This window comes from Lissotriton vulgaris, chromosome 8, assembly GCF_964263255.1.
Source record: "Lissotriton vulgaris chromosome 8, aLisVul1.2, whole genome shotgun sequence".
Taxonomy (NCBI): domain Eukaryota; kingdom Metazoa; phylum Chordata; class Amphibia; order Caudata; family Salamandridae; genus Lissotriton; species Lissotriton vulgaris.
The window spans coordinates 1,571,306,851-1,571,328,775 of record NC_141696.1 but is presented as its reverse complement, the minus strand read 5'-3'; the positions used below and the strand labels follow the sequence as shown (position 1 = coordinate 1,571,328,775).

The 21,925-nt window shown below is 50.1% G+C and overlaps 1 protein-coding gene across 2 annotated transcripts in view; it reads left to right on the top strand.

The window, feature by feature from the left end:
- The window catches only part of POGLUT1 (protein O-glucosyltransferase 1), a 161,000-nt gene that overhangs the window by 58,521 nt on the left and 80,554 nt on the right, over window positions 1-21,925 (top strand). For both annotated transcript variants that reach the window (XM_086935855.1, XM_086935854.1), the window contains exon 4: window positions 18,040-18,175. In XM_086935855.1, coding sequence (XP_086791981.1) covers window positions 18,040-18,175 — 136 coding nt within the window. The remainder of the gene's footprint in view (window positions 1-18,039; window positions 18,176-21,925) is intronic.

The following is a 21,925-nucleotide window of genomic DNA, read 5'->3' as shown; positions in this document are numbered from 1 at the left end:
TGTTGTCGAAACAAGTGGCCCGAAGACTTTTCCCGCGAAGATTCCCGCCTCCTGACGGCTGCGACAGACTGCTGCCCTGACTGTAGACCTGTTTTGGCGCCTGGCGTAGACCTTGGTAGAGCGAGACGATTGACGGGCCTTCCTGGTGACGCCATCGATCTTTGAGTTAAGTATTTGTGGGTCGCTCCCAGAGTTCTTGGTTGTGGTTGCTTAGTGGTTGCATGGTTCCATTGCATTTGTAGTTCTTGGTACTTTGTTGTGTTGTTTGACGACTGCAGCCGCCAAAAACCGAGGGTTTTTGCTCTTTGCTGGGACTTGGTAAATCCCGTAACCCTTGAAGTTTGTGAAACTCGGCTAGTGTGCAAGATGCCTGGTCGTAGTACTTTGTTCAGTTGTTTCAGACGTTGTGGTGCGGATTCCCGACTGGAGGACTCGTGTCCGATACCTCCGGTTGGAACTCCGACTTATGAACTGTACAGTAAACATGGGCTAGGCCCGATTACTTTTAATGATTATTGGATTCGCTATACAAAGAAGGACGGTGTCCTTAGTTGGCCACCCCACGGTAGCTTTGAGACCCCGATCTTAGATAACCTAGAGGCTAAATTGTTCGAGAAAAAGTCAAGGCCGGCCATGTTTGTTGCCTTTCGGTTGTGGCGTAAAGAAGCCCGACAGAAAGAAATCAGACAGACTAAACGAAATCAGAGAGATAGTGTTGCTACCATTGTAAAGAAAGCAGAACAATTTCAGCATGATAAGGAGGTTAAGGAAAAGGAAGTGTTTGATAGGCTACAGCGTATGACTATAGATAAATGCTATCCTACTTTGCCTACGGAGTCGGAAAAGAAGGAAGACGCAGTTGAGGATCCTTTAATGTCCTATCTTATGAAGTCGCCACCTCCGTATGTACAGGGTACCACAGCTCCTGTGGTTCCCCCTGTACCTATTCTTCCACCTATTCTTCCTTTGCCTGTTCCTCAACCTACACCCGTTCTTCCGACTGTTCCTGCTCCTTTGCCTGTTGCTATCCCTACTGCTCCTCCGCTTCCACATACTCCTGCTCCCGCTACTGCTCCTGCTCTGTTAACTCCTGTTGTTGCTTCTGTTTCTACTCCTTCGCTTGTTAGTCCTGTGTCCTATACTTCTCCCTCTACTCGTAGTCGTAATTCTCCTCTTGCGGCTAGCTTCTTTCATTCTCTCGGACCTGTTCTTGGGTCCGCTGGTTCCGATGGTCCTCGGAGACGTAGTCAGCTTCCTGGTAACAGGGAACGCGCTTCGCTATATAATATGGCGATGGGTTGGATGACGCATCCCCTTAGAAATCCACCACGTATTGTGCTCGACACGTTTTGTCAATTTAATATACCAACCCAAAGATTCGTGTTCGAAGAAATGTGTAAGGTCCTTCGTGATCAGATATCGGCCGACGCACCTGACGAGGTGCTGACCGCTTTGTCTGATTTGCAACTTCAGTTCTCGACTGGACTGATAGTGGATACCAACGTTCGACGTGCGGTTGAACGGTTGTTATCTTTTCGTCCCACTCCTATACCTCAAGCCTTGTTTGTTGAGGATGTTGAAAGGCAGCCAGATGACTCTGGCCAATTTCCTATGCGTGAAGTTCCACCAGTATGGATGCCAGGTGATGCTAATGCTATTCCTATCATTTTGCCACATTTTCAGAGAGTATGGATACATCTCCCATGGAAACGATCGGAAGTGTTACAGGTAAAGCAATCCTTGCCTGACCCTCGCAAAAATCCTGCAGGGTACTATAAAGAATTATCGCAGCTTGTAGACGCTACGGTAATGAATCTTGCCGATATTGACATGCTCTTTGGTAATGTTGTACCGCAACCGGTGTGGGCTAAGATTCGTCAGGAGAATCATCCAAATGAATTAGGTGGCGATTGGGCTGCTCTTATTGCGGCCGATACGCGACAAGTTGGTGGGGCTAAGCCTGAACAACTCATTGCTGCTCTTCCTCAAAGAATAATAACGCTCATGAAAACTCTTATGCCAGCTATGAGAGTGAATTGGGATAAATTGTCAGCCTGTAGACAGAAGAAGGACGAGAGTGTCTCTGACTTCTTTACGAGATTCGAGGAGGCATTCATCGACCATAGTGGCCAGGATATGAGCACTGAGGGTGGTCAACGGTTATTTGTGGACAAATTCGTTTCAAACTTATTGCCCGATTTGAGCAATAAATTAAAGAATTCAGAAAGTGCGTGGGCCGTTTCTACCTCGGCTCAAATATTGGCTACGGCACAATACTATGAGAATAGAGAGAAAGAAGAGAACGACCGTGCTGATAAAAAGACGAAAGAACTCAAAACTTAAGTGTTGTTACAGCAGGCCTATCCCCCACGTTCGAATCAGAATGCTTCGCAACAAAATAGATCGCAGCCGCAATCGAACCGATCACAATCTCGTAATGACTCCTCTTCCCAAAGATCCTCGTTAGGGTACAATCAATGTGCCTATTGTAGACAGGAGGGTCATATCAAATTCAATTGTCCTGTTCTAAACGATCGTAATAGTGGTAATTCATCTAGAGGAGGTCGTGGTGGTTCACAGCAGACGTCACGTGGTAGAGGTCGTGGTGCTCAGAATGATCGCTCAGATAACTCATCAAATTCCGATAATTGTTTTGATCAACGTGGATCATCGCAAGGACGATCTGCGCAGTACAATGTAGACGATTATTACGTCGATCAGGGAACTGACGACAGTAATTACTAGGACAGCCGAAGACAAGGAGAGGGAGTGGTATCAGTTCCGGTTGATCAGAGAGGGCCTTACGTCGCAGTTGCTACATCGGGCGTCGTTGAGGCTTTTCTGTTGGACACTGGTGCAGCGAAAAGTTCCATAAAGCATTCGAAACTCCCTGGCGCACCTTTGTCCGGCTTAACAAATGTTTCCGTTGGATTCTCTGGCGCCCCCGTTAGCAATCCATTTTCGCGCCCTTTGCCCCTTACAATTGGGCCTCGTGAGCTAGAAGCTCCGTTGATTTTGACCACGGGTTGTGGTGAAAATCTTTTGGGTCTGGATTTGCTTAAACGTTTGTATGCAACTCTGTATTGTTCTCCTGCGGGTGTAAAGCTTACGTTGGGAGAGAGGGTTGTCTCTCCTATGTATTTGTCTCTCGATAAGCTCCCACCGGAATTGAGTTCTCTTCCTACATCTTTGTGGGCAACAGGTCCCAATGACGTGGGCCTGCTTGACATCTCCCCTTATGTTGTTCAGTTGAAATCTAATGTGCGGTTGCCACGTATTCCCCAGTATCGTATCTCTCTTGATGGTGAACGAGCATTGTTAGCGATCATCTATGATTTGATCGAGAAAGATGTTATTGAGGAGACGCGGGGAAACGTGTGCAACAGCCCTGTACTGCCCATTCTAAAACGTACTGATCCTTCGAAACCACCTGTTAATCGTTTTGTCATCGATTTACGGGAGGTGAATAAAATTGTGATTCCTCAGTTCCCCGTTGTGCCTGACATCACGGCACTACTGACTCTGATTCCAGCTTCTGCATCGTGGTTTTCGGTGATTGATTTGAAGAATGCGTTCTTCAGCATTCCCATTGCAGAAGAGAGCAGAGACCTTTTCGGTTTCTCTCTTGGTGGACGCAGCTTCCGGTTTAAACGCGCTCCTCAGGGCTACTGTGAAAGTCCATCGATTTACAGTCAAGCCTTGAAGGGTCAACTGGATGCGTTTAGGTTGCCGGCTGGTGCGGCCTTAATCCAATACGTCTGACTTATTGGTAGCTGCAGATACTCAGGACATTTGCAAAATTGCAACGGTATCGCTGCTGCAACATCTCTGCGAGTTAAATCACAAGGTGTCACCTTCTAAACTCCAATATTGTTGTCAAGAAGTAACCTATCTAGGTCACTTATTGTCAAAGGAGGGAAGGCGGTTGACCCCAGAGAGAATTGCAGCAATTGCGCGAATGGCTGTGCCAAGAACCCAAAGAGATGTGCGTGCCTTTTTAGGTATCACGTCGTACTGCAGGCAATGGATTCCACATTTTTCATTGCTAGCGAAACCATTGGTAGCTCTTACGTGCAAGGATGTTTCAACTCCTTTACCATGGATGGAAGAATGTCAGAAAAGTTTTTCTGAATTACGTGATTCATTGTGTTCGGCTCCTGTGTTAGGTACTCCTGACTATAGCAAGCCGTTTACATTATATGTTCACGAGAGGGAAGGTTGTGCGTTGAGTGTCTTAACGCAACCTTTTGGTGGTAAGCAACGTCCATGTGCATATTTTTCCTCGACCTTGGACCCGGTAGCTAGAGCATTGCCGAGTTGTTTGAGAGCAACAGCGGCAGCTGCGGTGTCCATCCGACAATCAGCAGGATTGGTCATGGATAATATGCTTACGGTGATGGTTCCGCATGCAGTCGACACTCTTTTAAATCGTACGAAAACTCAGCACTTGACGAGTGCGAGATTGTCTGGGTACGAGCTGACGTTGCTGGCAAGCCACATTCAGATAAAACGTTGTAATGTCCTGAATCCGGCGACTTTGTTACCAATTAGCTCAGAGTCAGATGAAATAACAGAACACGACTGTTATTTGAGGACAGAAGAGGAAACAAAAGGTCGAGTGGACCTTAAAAACACTCCTTTGGAAGACCCAGATGGAACGCTGTATGTGGATGGTTCATGTTTTAAATTACCGAATGGCGATGTGACTACTGCATATGCTGTTGTAACGTTGAATACTGTTGTTGAGGCTGCAAGATTAAATCAGAATTCTGCACAAGCTGCAGAACTGATCGCTCTCACCAGAGCGTGTGTGTTAGCGAAAGGGAAACGTGTGAATGTGTTTACCGACAGCCAATATGCCTTTGGCGTCGCACATAGTTTTGGACGGTTGTGGAGAGAGAGAGGTTTTCTGACATCGCATGGTACAATCAATCAATCAATCAATCATTGACACTTATAAAGCGCGCTACATACCCGTAGGGTCTCAAGGCGCTGGGGGGGGGGGGGGTGCCGCTACTGCTCGAACAGCCAGGTCTTCAGCTTCTTCCTGAAGGAGAGGTGGTCTTGGGTCAGGCGCAGGTCGGGAGGGAGGGAGTTCCAGGTCTTGGCGGCCAGGTAGGAGAAGGACCTTCCTCCTGTAGTCGCTCTTCGGATGCGGGGGACGGCGGCGAGGGCGTGGTTGGCTGATCGGAGGTGGCGTTTGGGAGCGTAGAAGTTGACTCGGCTGTTGAGGTAGCTCGGGCCTTGGTCGTGTAGGGCTTTGTGTGCGTGGGTGAGGAGGCGGAAGGTGATTCTTTTGTTGACGGGGAGCCAGTGAAGGTCTTTCAGATGTCCGGAGATGTGACTGGTTCGTGGGATGTCGAGGATGAGTCTGGCTGAGGCGTTCTGGATCCGCTGGAGTCTCTTCTGGAGCTTGGCGGTGGTACCGGCGTAGAGGGCGTTGCCGTAGTCCAGTCGGCTGGTGACGAGGGCCTGGGTGACGGTCTTCCTGGTCTCGGTGGGGATCCACCAGAAGATCTTCCGTAGCATGCGTAGGATGTTGAAGCACGCCGAGGAGACGTTGTTGACTTGCCTGGTCATGGAGAGGGAGGAGTCCAGGATGACGCCCAGGTTTCGTGCATGGTCAGTCGGTTTGGGTGCGGTGCCCAGGGCGGGGGGCCACCAGGAGTCGTCCCAGGCGGAGGGTGAGGAGCCCAGGATGAGGACCTCTGTCTTGTCCGAGTTCAGTTTCAGGCAGCTGGTCGTCATCCACTCGGCTACCTCTTTCATCCCTTCGTGCAGGTTGGCTCTGGCGGCGGCGGGGTCGTTGGTCAGGGAGAGGATCAGCTGGGTGTCGTCGGCGTAGGAGATTATGCTGAGGTTGTGTTTGCGTACGATGGCCGCGAGGGGGCTCATGTAGACGTTGAAGAGGGTGGGGCTCAGAGATGATCCTTGGGGGACGCCGCAGATGACTTCGGAGGCCTCTGACTTGTACGGTGGTAGGCGGACTCTCTGTGTTCTTCCGTCGAGGAAGGAGATGATCCATTCCAGCGCCTTGTCCTGGATGCCGATGTTGCTGAGGCGCCGTACTAGGGTGCGGTGGCAGACCGTGTCGAATGCCGCGGAGAGGTCTAGGAGGATGAGGGCCGCTGTTTCTCCATTGTCCATCAGGGCTCGGATGTCATCGGTGGCGGCGATGAGGGCGGTCTCGGTGCTGTGGTTGGCTCTGAAGCCGGACTGTGAGGGGTCGAGGGATCCGTTCGTCTCGAGGAAGGCGGCCATCTGCTTGTTGACGGTCTTCTCGATGACTTTAGCTGGAAACGGGAGGAGCGAGATGGGGCGGTAATTCTTGAGTTCGGTGGGGTCCGCTGTGGGTTTCTTGAGAAGAGCGCTGAGTTCGGCGTGCTTCCAGCTCTCGGGGAAGGTGGCGGTGTCGAAGGATGTGTTGATGATGTCTCGCAGGTGGGGTGCGATGACAGCGTCGGCCTTGTTGAAGACGTGGTGAGGGCCGGGGTCGGTCGGTGATCCGGAGTGGATGGAGTTCATTGTGCGGATGGTGTCTTCGGTGCTGATCGGGGTCCAGGCGTGGAGGGTGGTGGTGGGGGGTGGTTGTTCGGTCATAGTGTGCGTTGGTTGGTTGTTGAAGCTGTTGTGTATGTCGGCGATCTTGTTGTGGAAGTATGAAGCGAGGGAGTTGCAGAGGTCTTGCGATGGGGTGATGTCGTTGTTTCCTGCGCTGGGGTTGGAAAGCTCTTTCACGATGTTGAAGAGTTCCTTGCAGTTGTGTGCGTTGTTGTCCAACCGGTCCTTGAGAGCTGTTTTCTTGGCGGCGCGGATCAGCTGGTGGTGTTTCCGGGTGGCAAGTTTGAAGGAGGTCCTGTTGTCCGGTGTCGGTTCCCTTCTCCAGACTTTCTCGAGGGCTCGGCAGTTCTTCTTGGAGCTCTTGAGTTCGTCGGTGAACCATGGGGCCTTCTTGCTGCCGGGTCTGCTGGGCGGGGTCCTCAGTGGGGCGAGTTCGTCCGCGCAGTTGTTGATCCACTCCGTGAGGTTGTCTGCGGCCTGGCTGGGGTTCGCTGAGCTGGCAGGAGGGTGCTGGCTCAGGGAGGTGGCGAGCTGGTCTGCTGTGATCTTGTTCCAGCATCTGCGGGCGGCCTGTTTCTGGTGGTGGTGGGACGTCGTTCTCTTGAAGGTGAAGTGGACGCAGCTGTGGTCCGTCCATTGAAGCTCTGTGGCGTGGCTGAAGTTGATGTCTGTGCTGGAGGAGAAGACTGCGTCGAGTGTGTGTCCGGCGAGGTGGGTGGGGGTGGACACCAGTTGCTTGAGTCCCAGGTTGGCGAGGTTGTCGAGCAGGGTGATGGTGTTGCGGTCGTTGTTGTTCTCCAGATGGAAGTTGAGGTCTCCCAGGAGGATGTAGTCGGCGGAGGGGAGGGCATGTGGGCTGACGAAGTCGGCGATGTCCTCGCTGAATTGCGTGCGTGGTCCAGGGGGTCGGTAGATCAGGGTGCCTCTGAGGGTGGTGTTCGGGTTGGGGTGGATCTGGAAATGCAGGTGTTCGGCGCTGGTCAGGGTGTTGTCGGTGCTGGTCGTGAGACGGATGGTGCTCCTGTGGATGATGGCGATGCCTCCTCCCATCTGATTGGCGTTTCGGTCCCTCCGGACGATCTTGTAGCCCTCTGGGATAGCGATGGCGATGTCGGGAGCTGAAGAGGCGTTCATCCAGGTCTCCGTGAGGAAGGCAACGTCAGGGGCTGTGGCGTCTAGGAGGTTCCAGAGTTCGATGGCGTGTCTGTGGACGGAGCGGGTGTTGAGCAGGATGCACTTGAGGTGGGTGCTGCTGGTGTTCGTCTTGGCGGGTGCTGGTGCGAGGCTGGTCCGGGTGCAGGAGAACTTGCAGGCGTGGCAGCTGAAAGGTCCGTGGGTACCTCGTGGAGCGGCTAGGTGGCATTCTGGGAGTCGGCCGGTGTTGAGTGCGGTGAGGGTGGCGGCGGAGTACGTCAGGCGGGTCGGTCGGGCTCTTCGGGGGCCAGGGGTCCTGGCGCTGGGCGCGATCCGGTCGCGGACGGGCGCAGACGGGCTTACCTTTGGCGCGCCTTCGGCGCACAATCGGCGCGCCCGCTGCGCGTGACCGCTGCGCGTTCGCACGGTCGCCATTTAAGGCGAAGTGCGCGGGTGGGCGGAGCAGCTGGGAGGCGGGAGCGGGGAGGGTACAGAAGAAAAAGGGGCGGGGCTAATGGCGGTGGCGGGGAGCGGGGAGGGAGAGCGGAGGGCGGTGAGGTAGGCGGGCAAGTACGAAGATTCAGCATGGCCAGCTTGTGAATGATCTTTTGGATGCACTTACGTTGCCTAAGCAAGTGGCGATTGTTAAATGTAGTGCGCATCGTAAGGTGACGGATGATGTCGGTCGTGGTAATGCGTTTGCGGATGAGACTGCTAAGGAGACTGCCCGGAACCTTAGCACTCGCATGAATGTGACGAGTTCGGTTAGGTGGCCTACAGAATCGAGTATGTGTGAGGACACTATCGAGAGTGTGAAAGCAATTCAGAATGAGGCCACCGAGACTGAAAAGGCGAAGTGGAAAGAAAGTACGGGAATGTTGGATGCGCATGGTTGTTGGATTGACTTATCGGATCAGAAAAGATGGATGTTGCCTGATGCGTATGTGCTGGCTGTTGTGACTATGGCGCATGGGTTAGCACATATTAGCGCGAAAGGTATTTGCAAGTTGTTGTCTCCTGTGTGGAAGAATGATGGTATCATGAAATGTGCTGAACGATTGGTTAAGAATTGTATGGTATGTATGTTGTACAATCCTGGTAAGGGAACCCCAACTCCTCCTGGTAGTTTTGCTCCCCCTTCATGTCCCTTCGAGGTGATCCAATTAGACTTCATCCATATGGAGCGATGCAATAACCTGAAATACGTTTTAGTTGTGGTTTGCGCGTTCTCCCGATGGATCGAAGCCTACCCTCTTAAGGACAACACTGCTTTGTCAACTGCAAAAATCCTACTGAAGGAATACTTTCCTCGGTACGGAATGCCTAGAGTTGTGTGGTCCGATAACGGAAGTGAGTTTGTGGGGAGTGTGATGAAGAGTGTGTGTAAGGGCCTTGGAATTAATCAGAAATTCCATAGCGCCAATCATCCCCAGTCAGCTGGTTTGGTTGAAGGGTACAATGGCACCCTTAAACTAAAGCTAGCGAAGATTCAGGCTACGACTGGTCTCTCGTGGCCTGACGCTTTACCCTTAGCATTATTGTCAACAAGGGCAACTGTACACTCCCGAGTAGGGCTCAGTCCCTATGAAATAGTGTTCGGTCGTCCTGCCAATGTTTGGGGGGTCCCTAGGCCGGGTGTGTTCTGTGATCTTGAGTATCCAATGTTGATCGATTATCTTCATGACTTGACTGCTAAACTGAGGTTAATTCACCAACAGGTTTACGAAGCATTGCCGACGCAGACGGAGGGTCCAGGCCACCAGCTCCAGCCCGGAGACTGGGTGGTGACGCGCAATTTTTCGCGCAAGAAGAACTTGGAGCCAAGATTCACTGGACCCTACCAGGTCCTCCTTGCCACGAGAACTGCAGTTCGTCTAGAGGGTCGGAAAAACTGGGTGCATGCCACCCATACCAAAAAAGTCCCTATTCCGTTGCCAGCAGACTCGTGGGTGAGGAGAGGCATTGCATCAACTGAAACCGAAGGATTGCCGGCGTTTGTACCTTTCAGCGACGCACAACCTGTCGGAGAATCCTCAGTGCAGCAGAAAGACACTGTTGAACATTTGTCATCAAAAGACTCAAGACCAGAACATTCAACTGATCGACAGAACGCTGTCTCTTCAACGGATCCTTTGTTTGACGAACAGACACGTCCTGGGAAAACCCGATATTTTTTGCGATCCAGTATTAAAGACTAATAAAAGATCCTGTTCTGTCCCTTGGCAATTGCATTATCCCGTTTTCCACGATCAGTTTGAACACTCGTACCACTGTAATTATTTTGTATATATACATTGAGTTTCGTTCCTCATATTTTTGCTTCCACAGCTGAGAGACACTTTTTGCATACACATAATTGTGAATAAAGGCCGTAGGGCCGCGCGTGTTCTTCCTTCTGGTTAGTAGGTCTTGACACTAGGTTAAAGACCGTCGGTTCCTGGGAACTCCTAGGGATTGACTACTGCTACACAGAACGAAGTGCGTCAAGAAACGTTGCGGACGGTCGTAGGGGATGGCATTTTCGAAGCTGATGGACTTGGAAGGAGCTCAGGTGAAAAGGTTCAAGTTGCAACAACTTAGTCGTACCAAATGTTTTATGTTCCAAATATTCGTATTGCTTTTGACTGTTTCTGCATTATTGGCGGGTGGGGTGTATTACACGATGTCTTACTTCTTACCTTCTGCCATACCTACTCCTACCCCTGATCCTAAACTCACCTCCACTGCTTCTCCTCATTCTTTTCATATCTTACCTGAACACGAGCAGGCTAGACGTGCAGAATTCCGCAACAATTCCTTTATTCAGCTCCTTCATCAGCATCAGTTAGTGGTTAACACTACTAATTGTTGGGTGTGTGGGTTGATGCCACATACTACGGATAAGGGAATTCCATATCTGGTGTTACCGTATAGTTCCCAAGGGTCTGCTCGAGCATTTCAAACAATGTTTCGAAGCGCACTAGGCTTCCACCCCATTCGAGAACCACGTTCCCCCTACTCTGGTCCTAGCTCGTATCAAAAACCTTTGTCTATAGCGATTGAAGACTTAGATAGCGATATCTATGATCCCTCGCTTATTCCAGAAGAAGAGGTACAAGCCTATAGGGTCCTGAGTAGAGGCGAGTGTAGTGTGTTCACTAGTGAAAAACAGCTTAAAAGCTCGCCTCCGATATGGGTTGTACCCCACATTGGTAATTTTTGTCTGATAGGTCGTGGCCGAAGATCGAAAGCCCGACTTGGAGAGAGTGCTTGCACTGAAAATTACATTCTGCCGATGGTCTCGTCCCCTGTGTTTCTGGCTGCCAAGGGTACATACTTTATCTGTCATGATCGTGCGTATGCATGGTTGCCCTCTGACTTCATGGGCTCATGTTTTATCGCAAACGTGTTGCCTCCGACGTTTACTGTAGATGCAGATTATCACAAGACTAGAGTTGTGAGAGGCGTAATTAGCGAAGAGGATACTGCCGGTCAAGAGGCAGGAGACTTTTTCAAGGGTTTCCTCCCGTTTTGGGGACCTATGGTTAATAGTAGGAACCTGAGACAGTTGACTCGAGTGGTAGAATCGACAGCTAATATTACTGCCAGTGCCCTTGGTAATATCACCACAGAACTTCAGGCGGATAGACTTATGACGTTACAAAACCGTATGGTTTTAGACGTGATCTTAGCAGATCGAGGTGGGGTATGTAAGGTGATCCATTCGAGCTGCTGTATTTTCATTCCTGATAACGCTCCGACTGTCTATCAAGCCATCTCGAAGTTGCATAAGATCTCCGAATCCATACACGTGGATGTAGGGGATTGGACGCTGCTTGGGTGGTTTTGGGGCCTGATGTCGACTTGGGGTTGGAAGATTCTGATGATCATCGGAGTCGTTGTAGCGTTCCTGTTCACGTGTTGCCTTTGTGTGCAGTGCGGTCCTGCCTTATGTGGCCTCTGTGCTACATCGTGTATGAGACAGCCGCCTGTTACCAATGGAACTCGGTTGGACAGAGCTATGCTACAGCAACATCTAGATGGTCTGATGAATATCGAGTATGATTCCGACTAGTGCTTGCCTACATGAGGGCAAAAGGAGCGTCTGAGGTTCCGTGACAATTGTAAGTGGTGTTTTCGACTCGCACGAATATGGTCGAGTCTGGTATCTACGAACCGCAAATGACGAGTTTAGTAAGTGTGCGCAGTTTCGCTGTGCTAACTTAAACAGTTCGTTTGCTACGTGGGTTTTTCATCTGTACCCACGGGTTCCATCTTAGATACGGCATCCATTTTGTCTCTTGCCCTCAAGTAGCCAGCGAACGGACGCTGTCCGCTTCGCGACCCTGGGACTCCCAAGATATTTGCGGAAGACACATGTCCTTTGTAAGTGTCTTTATGATGAGGGGGATGATACTGTAAGGCAGATGGCCCCGCTCGAGGCTCATCTCGCCGTGCCGGTTTATTGTCTCAGCCGTGCATCTCATTAGGCACGTCCCTTTGATGCCTGTAGCTCGTGTTTCCCTATACCCCCCCATTTTACACCCTTTTCCAATCTCCCCACTGTTTCCATCTTCCTCTGCACCTGTCCTTGTTCCTTTTTCGATCTGTTTTACTGCTGATTGGAATGTACTAATGGTGGGAAGATGGGTTTTTACAGTTGGGAACCGCCAAATGTTTCCGCACTTATGTTCCGGACCTTATGAGTATCAAAGTGACCAAAGCGACCCCTCTTGGGGATAATTGTGGGAACCGGGTTGTAAACCTTTGTCTGCTATGCAAACCTATGGGAAAATCGTGTATAAAAGGAGCGATCCACAGAACCAATTTGAAGCAGTCTCCCTGAACTACACTCGTTGTACTTCCGTGATTTCTGTGTTTCCCTGCAGCAAATAAACCTTGAATCTTTGACGCCGAAGGAAGTGTCCCGTGTCTCTGTCATTTCGTACGCCGGAGCAGGTTACCCACGAAGGTTTCAGGTGTTGTCCCCTGGCACCGCTGGGTCTTAAAGAACCCAGTCCTTCAGGCGTTGGCTGTTGGAAGGCTGTTTAGGTATTAATATAGGCTCCGTGATCGAGGTTATGCACTGTGTGTTGGCCCTGGTATTCTTTTACCACAGGTGCAGTGATTGTGCACATACATGGTCTGTCCGTATGGTATTTACTGCTTGATATAGATGCAGTGATTTGGACACATACATTGTGTGCGTGTCTCCTTATTGTATTTTGTATTTGATGTAGACACTGTGGTTGGTGCACATGGATTGTGTGTCTGTCCGTATGGTATTTATTTGATATAGGTGCAGGGATCGGAGCACAAACATGGTGTGTGTCTCCGTATGGTATTTAGTGTTTGATATACATGTTGGGTTTCGGATCACATACATGGTGTGTTTTCCTCTGCCTGTCACGCAGGTTCGCAACCTGGGCTTTATAATCAACGAAAACCTCTCCATGCGGCCGCAGGTGGTGAGAGTGGCTGCGACATGTTTTGCCATCTTGAAATGGCTTCGCAAGATCATGTGGATGCTTCCTGTCACCTCCCAAAGAACTGAGGTCCAGGCTTTGATCACCTCCCGCCTGGACTATGGCAATGTTCTCTATTTGGGTGCATGCCAAGAGGTTTTAAGAAAGCTTCAGGTTGTGCAGAATTCCGCGGCTCGCATCCTCTGCCATATACCGAGAAGTGCCCCCATTTCCCAGTCTCTTCTTGACTTACACTGGCTCAGGATCACTAGTAGAATTAAGTTTAAAGCTCTCTGTTATATTTTTAAAATAAAACAAGGCTCTGCGCCATCATATCTTCAAGAACTTGTTCATCCTTACGTCCCAGCTCGTACTCTCCATTCTTCCACTCACAGTGACTTCGTGGTCCCCCAATTCAAACTAGTGAGAATGGGCGGTCGTTCCTTTTGTCATCTAGGTCCTAAGATGTGGAACTCGCTACCTACTTTCCTGAAAAATGCCTCTACTTACACTAGTTTCCTGAAGAACCTTAAGACATGGCTTTCAACGCAGTAAACTTAGTTTGTCTCTCTGTCCCCTCCATCAGGCTGTCCCTTGGCACCAGGAAACCCTATTTGGGTATCTGCGCGCATTATAAATTGAATAAAATAAATAATAAGTAATACATGGTGTGTCTGTATGGTATTTAGTGTTTGATATACATGTTGGGTTTCGGATCACATACATGTTGTGTTTTTCCGTATTGTATTTAGTGTTGGATGTACATGCAGGGATTGGAGCACATACATGGTCTGTCTGTCTGTATGGTATTTAGTGTTGGATGTCGATGTTGGATTTTGGATTACATACATGGCGTGTCTGTCTGTATTGTATTTAGTGTTGGATGTACATGCAGGGATCGGAGCACATATATTTTGTGTCTGTCCGTATGTTATTTGTTTGATATAGACGCAGTGGTTGGTGAACATGCATGGTGTGTCTGTCCGTATGGCCATTAGTGTTTGATATCAATCAATCATATCATTTGTAAAGCGCACTACTCAGTCTGTCAGTCAGTCAGTCAATTAGCTTTATTTCGATAAAAGAAATATCTTAAAAGCATTACAAGGACAACAAGTAAAAAACGCCAGAACATTAAAACCATTGGCTAAACAGTTAAGATAAAATATTTCCAATAAATTAGATAAATTAAACAATAATTTTTAGGAGTTTAAGTCTAATTGACCACGCCCAGCCTAAGTATTTAGCCGTGCCACATACAAACAACGGGCAGGTATCCGACATTAAAATTCGCAGAGCGACTATATAGTGTCTGGTGGCCAGCCCCCTGCATAGTGGTTTTAGCCACCTAGATCTCGGGGATTTATAGGCTGGGCATTCAAATTAAAAGTGGGCAACAGTCTCCACACTAGATGTACAAAATATGCAAAAGGGAACAGTTTGACCCGGGATTTTCCAACTGGCTGACAATTCTCTCAGGGGGAGCAGGCCCACCCTAAATCTAAAATACAAGGCTCTATCGAGAGGCTTTGAAATCAAGTCCAAGTAGGGTTCGTATTGAGGCAAATCCTTGATCTTGAGGAACTCCATGGTTGTTCTATATTCCTTGGGATTGGAATTTAGATTATTGGCTACCCACTGCCTGTAAGAGGTCTTGAGGGCAGCTTTCGGGGGGGGGGCACTTCTGGATGTCCATGCGTCCCCAAGTCCCATGTCTTCAAGCAGGGATTTAACATTACTAAGCCACCCGATTTTAGACCAGCCCGACATCGACAATATTTCTGACAGTCCTTCTGCGTAGCTAGCAGGTTCAGGAACCCTCCATAGGCGGGCCCAAAGTAGTAGCGGTCGGAGACGGGCCTGGTCTCTAATTGAGCGGCAACCCATGTCCAGCTGCAGGGGTAACGTTGTTGTGCTCTGAGGGAGGGACATCAAATCCTTCAGAAATCTGTTCTCTGATCTAGAAAGGAGATCGATCTTATTTGCACCCCAGAGTTCTGCCCCATATAATGCTGCGCTTACTCCTCTCGCTTTATAGATATCCAGCAGAGGGGCAATAGGTTTAAATGAGGACGAGCGCTGCTCTTTGAGAAGTGCCCCAACGACCCTTTTGTGGCCCATCAACAGTTTCTGGAGATGGGAACTCCACTGCATGAAGTCAGACAGGCGAATACCCAAATAATCGAATTCCTTGACTCTTTCCAGGGGCACACAATTCAATACTGGGGGACGGCCAAGCTTCCTCGGCGGATTCAATACCAAGTACTTCGTTTTATCGGTATTGATTTTTAGCCCCCTACTGGAACAAAAGGTCTGGAAGTTGTCTAAGAGGATCTGTAGGCCCATAGGTGACTTTGAGATGAGGAGGGTATCATCGGCGAATAGGAGGGTTGGTATTTTCTTGCCCGCCAGGGACGGAGCGTCAGATGGTTTGTTCAGAAGATGCTCCACCACTCTGTTCACGTACAATGAGAACAGAGTGGAGGCAAGAACACATCCCTGGCGGACCCCCTTTTGGCCCTGAGTACCCCACCTCACCAGGGCAAGTTCCCCATATGCAGCTTCATCAGTAGGGACAAGATGTAATCCGGAATCCCTAGGTCAGCGAGTACCCCCCATAAGCAGTCTCGTGGCACCAGGTCAAAGGCAGTCTTTAGATCGATAAAGGCGAGATAAAGACTGCCCTTGCCTAAAAGTACCACCTTCCAATAAATGAGCTTTAGTCTAAAGACCTGCTCAATGGTGCCCGTACCTGACCTAAAGCCTGCTTGGAACTCGGAGAGAATATTGTTCTCAGCTTCCCATTGGAGCACTCTCCCTAGAATCACCTTCCCAGCAACCTTCTGTGATGAATCTATGAGGCTTATGGGGCGATAGTTTGCTGGGTCGTCCCGACAGCCCTTTTTAAAAATTGGGACGACCTCAGCCCCCTTCCAGGAATCTGGAATTGCCATATCATAGAGGTTTGCATTAAGCAAAGATGAGATAAGCCTCCCCCATTCTTTGGGATTAAGGCGAAGCAAGTCCCCTGGTATCCCGTCAGGGCCAGCTGCCTTATTGGGCACTAGAGATTTGATCACATCTTCCACCTCCCTAGCTGTAAAGAGGGGGGTCCATGCTCTCCCCAGAAGTACCCGTAAAGAGTGGCTTAAGCAACCCTGGCCCATCAACTGTATTAGTAGAATAGAGGAGGGAGAAATGATCAAACCACGTTTGCCGAGTGATATTACACGTAATGAGGCTACTATCAGGCCTGTTCCTAATCCTTATTAAGTTCCAGAAGCCACCGGAGTCTCTCCCCGCGCTGGCTACCTTTAGGTCACACCAGAATTTGTCATCCCAGTCCCTCTTTTCCTCATTAATAGAAAGCCTATAATCCTTACTGGCAGCCTGGATTAGTTCTTGGTCTTTCAATTTAACTGCCTTCACCAGAGCTGTTTTCATCTTGCGGCACTTTTTGGAAAACCAGCCTAAGGTGCCCTTCAGTTTCGGGGCCGCCCTTGCATGGATAGCGCTACATGGTTTAATAAATAAGTTCCCCAAGACTTTGGTCGTGTTACAGAAAAGCCCAAGAACCTCTGGAGGATCCAGGTTAAGGGTGTCCAGCTTGATCAGGGCTGCTGCCATCGTGGCACCCATGAGGGTCTCAAGGTGCTGGGGTGGGGAATGCTGCTACTGCTCGAAAAGCCAGGTCTTGAGGAGTTTTCTGAAGGTCAGCAGGTCTTCGGTCTGCCGTAGGGGGATGGGGAGGGTGTTCCAGGTCTTGGCGGTGAGGTGGGAGAACGATTTGCTGCCGGAGGTCGCTCTTTGGATGCGGGGGACTGTGGCGAGGGTGAGGTCGGAGGAGCGGAGCTGGCGGGTGGGCGTATAGAAGCGGAGTCGTCTTAGGTACGCTGGTCCGGTGTTGTGGAGTTCCCTGTGTGCATGGGTGAGCAGCTTGAAGGTGATCCTCTTGTTGACGGGGAGCCAGTGCAGGTCTCTCAGGTGGGGTGTGATGTCGCTGCGGCGAGGGATGTTGAGGATCAGGCGTGCAGAGGCGTTCTTGATGTCTTGAAGTCGTTTCAGGAGTTTGGCCGAGGCTCCTGTGTAGAGGGCGTTTCTGTAGTCCAACCTGCTGCTGACGAGGGCCTGGATTACCGTATAGATGCACGGTTTTGGAGCATATACAGGGTGTGTCTTTCCATATGGAATTTAGTGTTTGATATCAATGCAGTGGTTGGTGCACATGCATTGTGTGTCTGTCCGTATGGTATTTAGTGTTGGATGTAAATGCAGTGGTCAGGGCACATACATGGTGTGGGTCTCTCCGTATGGTATTTAGTGTTCAATGTAGATGCAGTGTTTTGGGCACATAGATGGCGAGTGTCTCTCCGTATTGTATTTGATATAGATGCAGTTGTTGGTGAATACGCATTGTGTGTCTGTCTGTATGGTATTTAGTGTTTGATGTAGATGTTGGTTTTCGGATTACATACATTGTGTGTCTGTCCGTATTGTATTTAGTGTTTGCTGTAGATGCAGGGAGCAGAGCACATACATGTTGTGTCTCTCCATATGGTATTTAGTCTTTGATGTGTATACAGTGGTCAGCTCGCATATATGATGTCTGTCTATATGGTATTTAGTGTTTGATGTGGATGCAGTAGACAGAGCATATAGATAGTGTGTTGGCTTTGTCGTTCTAGTGTTTCATTACAGGTGGAGTGGGTGGAGCTCCTGCAGTGCGAGGCACACCTTGTTGCAGTTGATTGGTCACTTTAAGGAAGTGTTGGCTCTAGTAATGTCTATCTAGTGTTTTATTAGACTGGTCAAAGTTTGTGCAAGTGCATTGTTATTACTTTTCATTTGCATACGAATAGAGTACAGTGCACTTGGATCTTTTCTCACTTTCACATTTCAGGTGCAGCGGGGTAGAGCACTTCATCCTGGAAATCATTGGCCGCCTCCCCGACCTGGAGCTGGTGATCAACGTACGTGATTACCCACAGGTCCCAAAGTGGATGAAGCCTGCCATCCCGGTCTTTTCTTTCAGCAAGGTGAGTGTCTGTCTCCCACAATCCGCATCCAGTGTGACTGTGGGTACGCTATATCTTCCTACAAGTTCAACCAGCCTGGTGCCCTGCTAATTTTTTCGGATGTATGACGTTACAACGAAGGCTATTACAACGTGGTTTTTACATCGCATACCTTTACAACGCATAGCGCTTAGAGGTGCTGGATAGTGAAAAGTTTAATTTTCTATTCCAACTCCAGTCCCCGTGGACACTAGGGAAGGTGTTGGATCGAAAGTTAAACTTATTCCCTATCCTAGAGTGCCCCCCCCCCCAGCGCAATGCGTTGTAATGGTTTGCGTTGTAATGACCGCGTTGTAATGGTAGTGCGTTGTAAAAGTTTCGTTGTAAAGGTTGTTCACCAATTTTTTCTGTTAGTTGTTGCTGCTGCCTCCAGGTTCTCCATCCATAGAAAGAAGCTGGTGACTCGGACTATATATGGACATTCTTGTAGTAGCAGTCAGGGTTGTTTGCTTAAAAGAGTGCCAGTGATCACAGTGGAAGTGATATTTTGTAACAGAAATAATGCAGTTTTGTCCGATCAGCCTCCACTTCTCTCTTGTTACCTGTGCCTTCAAGATGAGGGACCGGTGATTCTGCATGGGTGGCATTACCCAGAGGGAAGGAAGAAGAATGAGGAATCTGTAGCCAGAACAGTATTATTTCTAACTTCTGTATTGTGAAGGCAAGTGGCCTCCTGCAAATTTCTCGTCTCTAGATACACCGTCATAGCAATAGTAAACTCCTTGAGACCACAGACTTCTCAAACTAAACATGCTACTGAACTACAGGTCAAATCTGATCTTCTCTCTAGCATTGTAATCCTTACACAGGTTTCATGGGAGTGTGCAGAGATGCCATGGAGCTCCTTGTCAAATATTAAGATGAGGAAAACTCCTGAACATAGTCTACCTAGCTGATCAATCTTGAGTAGTGTCCTTGCTTTGGATTATTCAGAACTTGCTCGTTCAGAATCCGTCTTCCATCTCACCAGCATGGTAAAGTACTCTGGATCAACACATACTCTGCTACATCTGCAGGGGTCACTTATGAGGGGAAGTAACTGAGTATGCTACGGGTGGAATCCGTAACTACTACATTGCCAGTAGTGTAGCAAGGTTGCCACTGGCCCTTGTGCAAGATAGGAAATGTTCCTTTGACTGCTGTTGAGGTAGTAAATTGCAGAGAGTATCTGGGTTCGATGGGTCCTGGTGCTGCTGCACCAAAGGTGGCTACATCCGGTACATTTGTGGTCTTTGTTTTGTTACTTACCTTCCTTATACCTCTGACTCCACAGGGTGTCTGACTGCAGTGTCCTTTCTTATGTTGTGAATTGTCAACCCCAGGGAGGCAGAGAAACTGTTGACTGGTGCACAACTCGTAGCTATGAGATTCACAATAGTGCTTGCACTTCTCATGCTGGTGCCTGGGTGCAGTTAACCCTCTTTGTGGGTCTGACACAGGAGAGGTGTCTTGCTTGAGGGTACAAATATAACTCTTTCTCTTTAGTTATATTGCTCCTTTGTCATTTTTTGTCTTTATTCAGAATTGTTGGACTTGGCCCTTCTGGCAGGTTCACCCCTAAACTTTTTGCTTTGTGAATGTGAATTGGTGGTAGTGATTTTTGGTTTCTGCGCACTTTCACGGTGTCCCAGTGGAAAGTGTGTGCGCACTCTGAGTGCGTGGAGTAAGGTTGGCCTGCCCTCCCATAGGAATGCATGGGGAATGTCTGTGTCCCTGGTAGTTCCTGATGCGTGAGGTGTGCAGGCTCGAGTTTGGTATGTGCGGATTCATGTGATTGAATGCTGCGCAATGATGTATGTGGCATGCATGTGTCTCGTGTGGAAGTGCCACTTCTAGACATGAGTGTGCGTGTGCAGTGAGTGTGCTGGCGTGTGATTGGCTGGAGCTGGCTGGTGAGCCTAGCTCCAGGAGTCTGGATGGGTCTGCCCGGTGGTGATTGTGGAGATTAGCATGCTGATGGCTGGGGAGGAGTGCACCTGGGTCCTGAATAGGGCTGGGCTTTCCCCACACAATGCTGGCTCCGCCCCCTGTGGTGCGACTGATGACCCTAGCTTTGCCAGTGAATAGAGTGAGGGGCTGAGCACATCAAGGGGGCTCCCAGACCAGCTGCGACTGGTTCTTCCTCCACCCTGCACAAAGACGAAGGGTTTCACTGTATAAAAAGGGGCTGTGTCCCCTTACAATTTGTTCTCTTCTTGATCCTATCTAGAGGGGGGCTGCTGCTGTGGCTGGGCGCCAGGAGGACCGCCACTTGGACTGCCTCCCTGCCTGGAGGCCCAGTGAGCTGGCTCTGGGCCCAGCCTTGCCCCCCCCCACCTACTGGAGGACTTTTTGCTGCGCTTTATTTTGGACCCTAGCGCTTAATAGCGCTTTACTTTGCTGCTAGCACCTGGAAGTGCTTTGTCTGCTGTTGTAGCGCGTGGGAGCGCTCTCCTTATCCCCTGCAGCGTTTGAGAGCGCTTTATTTTCTGTTAGCGCCTGGGGGCGCTTTATCTTTCACAACCGGTGCCCACCTGGCATTGCCCTGCTGGATTGCTGCCTCGAGGGTGCCCACCCCTCATTTGATCGGAGCGCAGCCTGGGAGTGCTGGGGAGAGGGCCGCCGCGCTGCCTGCGGTGACCCGGAAATACTGGGGCTCCAAAACAGGAAGTCTCGCCCTCGCAGGTCAGCACGAGAAGAGCTGAGGTGGCGGAAGGTGCAGGCGGGGCTCCGTCGGATAGGATAGCCCAGCGCTGCCCTGAGGAGACGTCAGGAGCCGGCCAAGAGAAGGTGCGTGTCTTCCCCCTCAGCGGAGCTCCCGGCGTGTAGGGAGCCCCGCCCGCGGCACCAGAGGAGACGTCCAGCAAAGGCCCCGAGGAAGAGAAGCACCGCACAAAGTCCCGGTGAGTGCAGCGACCCGGGTGGGGGCCTCGCAGTCTGAGGGTAGACCGGCCCCAGCAGACAGCGGGCCGCTCCCCTATCTCAAGGCGGCCTTTGATGATTGGAGCCCCGAGGCTCCTGTTAGCAATTGCAAGTTCGGAGTCCCCAGTGGGGGACTCCACCGTAACGGCCGCATTTCTGTAGAGCTCACGAGGATCAGGGGGCATCTTGTACTTTGAGTCCCCAGAGGGGGGACTCCAACGGCGACCATTGTTGATTTAGAGCCCGGAGGGGCTCAGGGGGAAGTTCGGGTTGCTCTGCAAAGCCCACGAGAGGCTCCAGGTGCCAGATTTGTTGTCAGAGCCACAGAGGCTCTAGGGGGCATTTGTAATTGGGAGCCCCGAGGCTCCAGGGTCCCATTGTTGTGTTTAGAGCCCAGAGAGGCTCTTGAGGGCCCAGTCAGTGGCGAAGAGCCTGCGAGGCTCCCAAGTTGCCCCCCTCATTATCTACACAGCTGCCCAGCACTTAGTGGGTAGCTGCTCCGTTTAGGACCCTGACTTTGGGACACAGGGCGTCCTAGCCCCCACAAGGCCGTCCTAGCCCCCACAAGGCCAGTTGGCCTAGGGACTGCCACAGGTGGTGGCTTATATGAGTTTTACGCAATTGTGTTTTCCTTCCCTACACCTCTGAATGTGTTGTGATGCATCATGTGTAATGTTCCTATGCTTATACCCCTAAACGTATGGTGATACTTAGGTGGTTGTTCTTGCTAGTACAGGTGTTGCTAGTGAGGTCCTGGTTCCCTGCGTGACATATTCCTAAGGTGGTTAGGGTTGCATAGGTGGTACTTAC